This window comes from Galeopterus variegatus, unplaced genomic scaffold, assembly GCF_000696425.1.
Source record: "Galeopterus variegatus unplaced genomic scaffold, G_variegatus-3.0.2 Scaffold4115, whole genome shotgun sequence".
Taxonomy (NCBI): domain Eukaryota; kingdom Metazoa; phylum Chordata; class Mammalia; order Dermoptera; family Cynocephalidae; genus Galeopterus; species Galeopterus variegatus.
In genome coordinates, this window is record NW_007730226.1 from 152,510 (window position 1) to 161,514 (window position 9,005).

General features: G+C 39.8%; 1 protein-coding gene across 1 annotated transcript in view; it reads left to right on the forward strand.

Annotated features, from left to right (window-relative positions):
* CCNA1 (cyclin A1) overlaps positions 1-8,678 on the forward strand; it is an 80,436-nt gene extending 71,758 nt beyond the window's left edge. The window contains exons 2-9 of the mRNA XM_008586781.1: positions 2,088-2,276; positions 3,328-3,574; positions 3,757-3,881; positions 4,319-4,542; positions 5,647-5,851; positions 6,953-7,066; positions 7,983-8,116; positions 8,418-8,678. Coding sequence (XP_008585003.1) covers positions 2,112-2,276; positions 3,328-3,574; positions 3,757-3,881; positions 4,319-4,542; positions 5,647-5,851; positions 6,953-7,066; positions 7,983-8,116; positions 8,418-8,469 — 1,266 coding nt within the window. The 5' untranslated portion in view covers positions 2,088-2,111 and the 3' untranslated portion in view covers positions 8,470-8,678. The remainder of the gene's footprint in view (positions 1-2,087; positions 2,277-3,327; positions 3,575-3,756; positions 3,882-4,318; positions 4,543-5,646; positions 5,852-6,952; positions 7,067-7,982; positions 8,117-8,417) is intronic.
* Positions 8,679-9,005: the final 327 nt, after the last annotated feature.

Sequence of the window (9,005 nt, forward strand, 5' to 3'; positions counted from 1 at the left end):
CGTGTCAGATCATCACCAGAGCCCAGCTCGGCCAGGATCCCCCACAAAGAACAGTGCTGGGTGTGTTAACCGAGAATGGGCAGTACAGGAGGACCCGTGGCCAGGTAATGACTCCTGGGAAAGATGCTTGTGGAGAGTGGCTCCCTGTCGTGGTGCTTTTTACTTGCAGTTATACCTACAAATTTCCCTTAGTATTACAGCCTTGGAATCTGGACTATAGAGAAATTGATTCTTTAAGATCCCCTTGACTGGTCCCTTTTCCAGCTAGAAATAGTGACTAATTTTCTTTCCAATATTAAGAAAATAGGTCTAGATGTAAAGCGATTTAAGTTCTGGGCTAAAAGGAAATGCGAATGCTCCCCAGATCAACTACAGAACTGGGGTTCCTCTGGGTCAGAGTGGTGTTCAGACTGATTTAGGCTGTGCCTGAAGCAATCCTGGAAAACCTTTGCTATGCTCATTGGGGATAGTGTTAGAATCAGGGTTGGATCAGGCTAGACTTACTCCCAAAAACGTGTTTTGAAAGCAGACATCTTCCCAATACCCCATTTTATTTTCTGTAGTTTCAGTTACCCGGGTTAAACTGCAGTTGGAAAATATTAAATGGAAAATTCCACAAATAAACAATTCTTAAGTTTTAAATTGCACGTCGTTCTGAGTGGTGTGATGAAATCTCATGTCATCCTGCTCTGTCCCGTCTGGGACACGAATCATCCCTTTGTCCAGCATATCCATGCAGTAGACACTCCCCCACTCATTAGTCACTTAGTAGCCATCTCGGTGATCAGATCAACCATGGTGGTGTTCAGCTCACCCTTATTTCACCCTTATTTTCATAATGGCCCCAAAGTGCAAGAGTAGTGATGCTGGCAATTTGGATATGCCAAAGAGAAGCCAGAAAGTGCTTCCTTTAGGTGAAAATGCAAAAGTTCTCGACTTAACGAAAGAAAAGAAATCATATGCTGAGGTTTGCAAAGATCTACGATAAAGACGAATCTTCTCTCCATGAAATTGTGAAGTAAGTACAAACTGTGTGCTACTTTTTCTGTTGCACCTCAAACTGCAAAAGTTACGGCCACAGTGTGTAAGTGCTTAGTTAAGCATACTGCTCTCAGGATCTCAACTATGAAGGAGAGAAAAAGAGAGAGAAACCACATTCGCATAACTTTTATTACAATATATTGTTATAATTGTTTTATTTTATTGTTAGTTACTATTGTTAATCTCTTACCGTGCTTAGTTTATAAATTAAGCTTTGTCACAAGTATGCATGTATAGGGAAAAACATAGTATATAGGGGGTTTGGTACCACCCATGGTTTCAGGCATCGGTTTTCTTTTTTTTCCGCTAGGTCAAACCCATAAGCGTACAAATATATTGTATTTTTTTTCCTCTTAAAAATCTTTCAACACAGCTCTTTGCAGCTACAGTCCCATTTACAGCAAAATTTCCTGAGATTTTGTTGATCTCACTAGCATTAAGCTCCATCAGGGTTCACTGTTGTATCCTTAGTGATTAAAACAGTACCTGAGCTTGGCCAGGGAAGCACAGAAGTATTTGATGAATAAATACGACATAACGCCGACAAGAGCGGGGCCCGCTGTGGGGTCCAAGCAGGTGGGGGGGCCTTCCGTCTGGTGGGAGTAGAGCCGCGGGGCAGTACCTTGCTTGTCACTTGGAAAGAGAGCATACTTTCTCGCAGCAATGTGTCCTGGATCGTTCGTTTGGGGTTAGGAGAGATGAGCATCCTAGCAAGGAAGGACTCGTGCTCGTGGGTGTAGACTCCCGATTAACGTGATGCTTAGTATCCCGGCATGGAGGTTTGACGGGATGTCTCTCTTCTTCCGGCCCTCAACCAGGTGTGGGAAGAAAGACCCGAGACATTCAGGTCACGTTTTGGTTCAGAGCAGCTTTGATCGCTTGAGCCATCGCTCAAGCCCTTTCAGCCCTAATGGTTGCTGGAAAGACCGGCCATTGGTGCTGATCTCAGGGCTTGGTGCTCTCTCTCCCAGAGGTTCGCTGCATCCTCAGAGCCCCGGGTGGAAGGGATTGACTAACCGGCTTGTGTGTTTCTCTTTCCCGGATAGGGGCAATTTGTGGAGTCTGAAGCAATGCATTGCAGCAGCTCCGAGAGCGGAGTCGTCCTGGCTCCACTGGTCCGAGGTCAGGATGCTTGTCAGATCATCACCAGAGCCCAGCTCGGCCAGGATCCCCCACAAAGAACAGTGCTGGGTGTGTTAACCGAGAATGGGCAGTACAGGAGGACCCGTGGCCAGGTAATGACTCCTGGGAAAGATGCTTGTGGAGAGTGGCTCCCTGTCGTGGTGCTTTTTACTTGCAGTTATATCTACAAATTTCCCTTAGTATTACAGCCTTGGAATCTGGACTATAGAGAAATTGATTCTTTAAGATCCCCTTGACTGGTCCCTTTTCCAGCTAGAAATAGTGACTAATTTTCTTTATTTAACTTGCTAAAATGGCAGGGAAAATTATGGAACTACATACTAACTTGGAAGTAGCCTCCAACAGTAAAGATCAAGATTAATCAGAATAAAATGTCAATGAAGTAGATAGACCTAAAATTTTCGTAAATATAGCCGAGGTTCATAAAGCTCTTGCCTACCTGCCCTGATTCAGCTGAACTTAATGCCATCTGTCATGGCTCATCTTCAGTTGTGACAATGTTTGATACGTTAGGCTTATTCACTGTGGTGGCATCACAGTTGTTCCCAGTGTTAATGTTTTAAGAATGAAGAAAAGGGAGAAGTGATTGAGGGATTTCCCCAAGAGTGATTGCATTATGTCATACGCAAAGAGTCTGTGGCTTGTAAGAGAATTTGGTAGTGTGGGTTTCCAAAATCATTATGTTTCTAAATAACTGGGCCAGCTGACTAAAAGTTAACTGTTTAAGGAGGGGGGCACTGTAAGAACTTAGTAACTATGTGTCAAGAGCTATGCTGAGTACCTATAAAATCTGTGATACTATAAACATAAAAGCCAATTTACAATTTTCTCCCACATATGGTGCCTATTTCATTTTGGAGGAGAACTATAGCTTTAATTTTTCCTATAATCTTGGGTTCCCTTTGTCACATATATGAGGAAGACAAATTTTAGATAGTTCTTTTCCCATATATCAAATATAGACAAAGATAAGGGAAAAGCCATACTTTCGAAGCTTTATTTTCTGGAGTCAAATTGCTGGCATAATTATTTCAATTTGGTATTCAACCTTACCTTCCCAGGCTGCTGGTTTGAGTCACATGAGTTCACATTGTCTGTCTGATCTTTGGAGTGGTCTCTAATGAAAATTTAACCCCTTTCTAGGGGATCACCACAATCAGGTGTTTTTCTGGATCAGAAAATATCTTCCCTCCAGCTGGAAAGACAGTTGTCTCGGACTGCAGGGTCCATGAGCCAGCCAAGCAAGTGTTTGATATCTACATGGATGAGCCTGAGCAGGGAGACGGAGACATCTCCTTGGGCAGAGAGGGGATGGCATCTGAGGATGTATATGAAGTAGACACCAGCACACTCAAGTCAGACCTTCACTTCCTGCTGGATTTCAGCAAAGGTAATCTGACTCACCTATGGCTGATAGTGCTGTGTTCACACCCATCTGCAGTGTTCAATAGTGAGTGACTAGCAAGAGAGAAATGGGAAATAAGATTATTTTTGCAACTGCCTGTGGAGGGTTAGAGGATGGAATGAGTTTTTTAATTAAATGATTTATCTGACAATGTCGAACCCCTGCAGTTTCCCCTATGCTGGTAGATTCATCTCTCCATTCCCAATCTGAAGATGCATCAGATTTTGGCACAGATGTGATAAACGTGACTGAATATGCTGAAGAAATTCATCAGTACCTTAGAGAATCTGAAGTGAGTTTTCCCAACTTCTACTTCAATCTCCAGGATCCCAAGCTCTTAATATTAACATAAGTTATAAACTCTTGGCTATAACCACTAGTGAATGGTGCTCTTATGACATCTAAACATAATATCCATGAAAAATAATAGTACGATGGTAAGTAGCAATTACTTAACCTATTTCTATATGACTCAAAGGATTTGTATATTAAGTATTCCACTCTTAGGAATGACCCATACCACTACTTTTCTCCTACCTTGTTATTTGTTAACTAATTACACTACAGAATCAGAATTTCATACTTTCTTTCTTATGATAAAGATTTTTTTTGACTCTGAAATTGTATCCTAACCTTTGCTTATGAGATTTTTTAAAATAGCAACTGTACTTGGTAGTGATCTTTCTGATACTGCAACTGTTTAAATATCAAAACTCTTTGCCCAAACAGGTAAGATACAGACCCAAAGCACACTACATGAAGAAACAACTGGATATCACAGAAAGCATGCGTACGATTCTGGTGGACTGGCTGGTGGAGGTTGGTGAGGAGTATAAACTTCGAGCGGAGACTCTGTACCTGGCTGTCAACTTCCTGGACAGGTTTCTTTCCTGCATGTCTGTTCTGAGAGGGAAATTGCAGCTTGTAGGAACAGCAGCTATTCTTCTGGCTTCGTAAGTGTTCTTTCAGCTTGAATAATGTTAAACTACCACCTGTCAAAACACTTGATTTTTTTCCCCATTTATTGAAGCAATGCAGTACTTGATAATTAAAACTGTTCATGCCTCTTTTGATAAAAGATCATCATCTTTACAGGATTTACTGAGAAAATGAATTTTACCCACATGTTCACTCTTCAATTCAGAGATTTATAGCAACAAATCCAGTATCATGACTAACGCAGCCATCAGCTCAAATTCAACATCTGATTTAACTACTTTGCAGTTTAGTCTTTTGGGTGTATTCTAACACAAGTAAAAGTCCTATTAAAGAGATTTTGGTTATATAAAAACTGTCTTCATGATGTAGCACATGCCCCATAATAATACAGTTTATCTGGTTACAATGAATGAACTATTCTAGCTGGTTCCTGTTACTATCAGTCATTCATTAGCAATACTTAATCATGTGACGAAAGAAAGCTGGTTTGTGGCCGAGCTGCCTTTAAATGACATGTTGCTGAGTGGTAGTTTCCTTTCTAGTCTTCTGGTCTGAAACATTCTAGTTATTACAGTGTAAAAACTTGTCAAAATTCTCCTAAAGAAAGTAGAAACAAAAGCAGAAGGAAAGAATTGATGATAGTGATATTACATCATCTTTCTTTTGGCTATATAGCATCATTTGCTAATTTAAGAGGAAGGTTAAATATGATCTTTTTAAAACCCAAAGGCCTATGGAATTTTTTTCTATCATTGTGTTCATCATACTGTTCTTTTCCACAAAATGATGTGAGACCTATAGAATTAATAGGAATTTGCCTGTAGTGTCTGTCATCAGAGTCTTTCAGTGTATCAGAGGCCAAAACCTAAAATTCTCAGTTAGAGATTGTTTTGGTTACTATTCCTATCAGGAAGCACAGCATATCCTTGTCATATTCATGTTCTTGGTCTGGAAACAAGCTCCTAGTATTTTCATAGCCCAGTCGTATTTAAGTGAATATCTAGGTACAAAGTAAAGAAGTTTGCAAGGGCCATGCTGAGAGGCTTGGCTTGTGGTGGCACAGAAAGTAAAGCCATAGGTTCCAAGCTTTATTTCTAAAAACTCTTTACCTTTCCCAGGAAATATGAAGAAATATATCCACCTGAAGTAGATGAGTTTGTCTACATAACTGACGATACGTACACAAAACAACAACTGTTGAGAATGGAACACCTGCTCCTGAAAGTCCTAGCTTTTAATCTGACAGTACCCACCACCAACCAGTTTCTCCTTCAGTACTTAAGGCGGCAAGGAGTGTGTGTCAGAACTGAGAACCTGGCCAAGGTATGTATGCCACACGGCTTCCAGAAACTTCTGGTGCCAAGGAGGGTAAAAAGCAGCCTTTCCCAGTCATCCTTCCGTGCTTCACTTCTTTTTAGTTTTTTTGTCACGGGCCCAGAAAAACTTTTTAGCAATGGAAGAATGCTAATTTTAAGAACATGACATCTGGTTACAAGACATTACTATTGACTACACTTGGCAGGCACAGGTTGTTTAATCACCAACTATTAGAGAAATTTAAGCTTGGAAACTGTTCTCTTGTTGGATACACCCCACGTGCAAGCAACACATCTTAGATTTACAGAATGGGAACAAAGTAAATGTAGTTTAATTTGGTTGTAATCTCATCCTAACATATTGAGTAATGAAGCATTATTTGGTCATTTGGAATTATAGAGCTTTAGTTGAAAGCATTAAAATATTGATTTGATCAACCTGGTAACCATTATGTTCTGGGATATCTGGTACTTATATGCTATGCAGAGAGTAATAAGAATGTCTACATAAATTTCTCAGTATGTTTCTTCTAATCTATGTTCTCATTGGTACTGTTCTAGCCTCTGAGCTGCATGCATTTGCCTGATAAATTAATAGCTTTAATATGGTCATGTTTTTGCCTTTTGGCTATCAGTATGTTTCTTCTAATCTATGTTCTCATTGGTACTGTTCTAGCCTCTGAACTGCATGCATTTGCCTGATAAATTAATAGCTTTAATATGGTCATGTTTTTGCCTTTTGGCTAAAGGCTCTGTTTCCATTCCAGCAGCCGGAGCAATGCTACTTTACCTAATCAACGTAAACCTGAACTACTAGCTTAAGACAAGAAAAGTAACTTATGACATATACTACGTGGGCAGGCCAAATACTTATATATTGAAATTTTATTACAATATGAATGTCATTCTGTTTTTGGACAGGCATAGCAATTATTAACACAGTGAATAATTTTGAGTATCTATTTCTGTGTTCAACCCTAGATGCTAGTTGAACAAAGATAAGACACAATTTTGTCCCTTGACATTTCTAGGTTTACTTGTAACCTTAGTCAAATTTGGCCTCAGTCAAATTTGTAATTCCAATGAGATTTTTCTCTCTTGTGCTTAGTATGTAGCAGAACTGAGTCTACTTGAAGCTGACCCATTCTTGAAATATCTTCCTTCACTGATAGCTGCAGCAGCTTATTGCCTGGCAAACTATACTGTGAATAGGCACTTCTGGGTAAGATTCCAACTTCTTTCTAGATGAAATTCAAGGGCCTCTTATAAGGGCAAGGTAGTTTAATAAGAAACTGGTTATATATATATATATATATATATATTTTTTTTTTTTTTCGGCTTGCTTGTGTGGGGATCTGAACCTGTGACCTGGCGGTTATTGGAACTGGTTATCTTGACAGCAGGCTGCAAAATGCTGCTGAGTCTTGCAGGTCAGCCTTCATGGCTTTGACTCTATGGTTTTGCTCTGTGGGAAGCAGAGATGGCAAGAAGTCAGTGGCATGATCATTCAGCAGAAACAGACCTGGAAACCTCAGCGCCCTTGAGGTTCAATCATTGACCACTTCGTGCAAAAGTTGCTGACTCCTTCCCTGTGTGTAAGAAAACCTGGGTCCAATTAGGATGGCTAGAAGATTGCACCAGGCTTTGAAGAGAACAGGGCAGTCAGTGTTGCCTCTTTCCCGGAAAGGTGGCAAGATCAGGAACGGACTCCTGGAGTTGGTTCTGAAGGCTCACTTCTGTGACAAAAGAAGTGGGGTGCCTATCTTAATTTTCTGGAACAATTATTTCTCATGCTGCTTTTTGACTAAGAATCTTTTATATTCTATACAAACAAATAGGATGGTCAGGCAAGCAGACTTCTTTAAGGACCACTTAAACTCCTGCTCATGAGGGAACAGGGAAAGTGATCCAACTCCAAATTGAACATTATAAATATATAACAAGAGCAAATTTAGAACTCTGTCTGTTCTTTCTAATGTTTTATATCTAAAGTCTCTGAAGGAGGTTATGGTTTCTTTTGAGATCAATGTGGGTCCTTACTAAGGGATTAATTCCCTTCATTTCATAATCGGTTATCTTCAGATTTCTAATATCTTATAAAGTTAAGTGAAGCAATTTTTTTCTTTTGTCTTGACTAGCCAGAAACCCTTGCTGCATTTACAGGCTATTCATTAAGTGAAATTGTGCCTTGTCTGAGTGAGCTTCATAAAGCATGCCTCAATATACCCCATCGACCTCAGCAAGCAATTAGGGAGAAGTATAAGGCTTCCAAGTAAGTTTACTGACATTTCCTTCCCATGGTTCTCTATTTAAAGCTTAATGGATTATAGTAATGTCAGAATTAGAAACAGAACAAATTATCTATCTGGTGCTGGGTTGGGAAGTTACATATTAAATCAAGAAAATCAATTTGAAGAGGCCTAGATTTATAATTTGTCAGTGGGTAGTAGTCATAGTCTGCCAGCTTTCTTCCATTCTGTTAAAACTACTAGAAAGTTTTCTGTGGCCTGAGATTTTACAAAACTGAAGTCCTTGGTTTGTGCTGACCTGCCTTGCTTTGGGTCTCATTTCAGGTACCTGCATGTGTCCCTCATGGAACCACCTGCAGTTCTTCCGCTAGAATAAGTTTCAGAACTGAAGTCCTTCCAGAACTTAGCCTCCAGGCCAGCAGAATTGCTCTTAATTTTCATAGGTTTCTGAAGGTCGGGTCAACTAAAGTTACTACAATATAGATGACATTTTAAAAAATGTAAATGTATTTAGGTTTCCTTAGGCTTTAGTAGCTTGAAATATAGTCTAACATTTTTTAAAGAATAAACAGTTTTCCATATGACCATGTGTTAGGTTTATTTACTAATTAGCATAGCTGACACACTTAACTGGAACTTTAGTTGAGAGTATTATAAGCATCGTCTCTATTTCAAGCCTTCTTCTAAATTGGTTTTATAAATGTGACAGGCTATTAGGATTAATGTTGTTTGGCATCCAGGGATTTTCATGTTTGGTAAATGGCTACCCTAAGGCTTTTTCCTTCCTGTCTCTTTACTCTCCAGTAGCTCTCTACAGATTGGCAAAGGAAGGAGGTGTCATCTCAGACAGATTGGTGAAGGGATACGAGCAATCACTACCTATTCTAGCTTCTCTCCACAACCCTAGTCGGT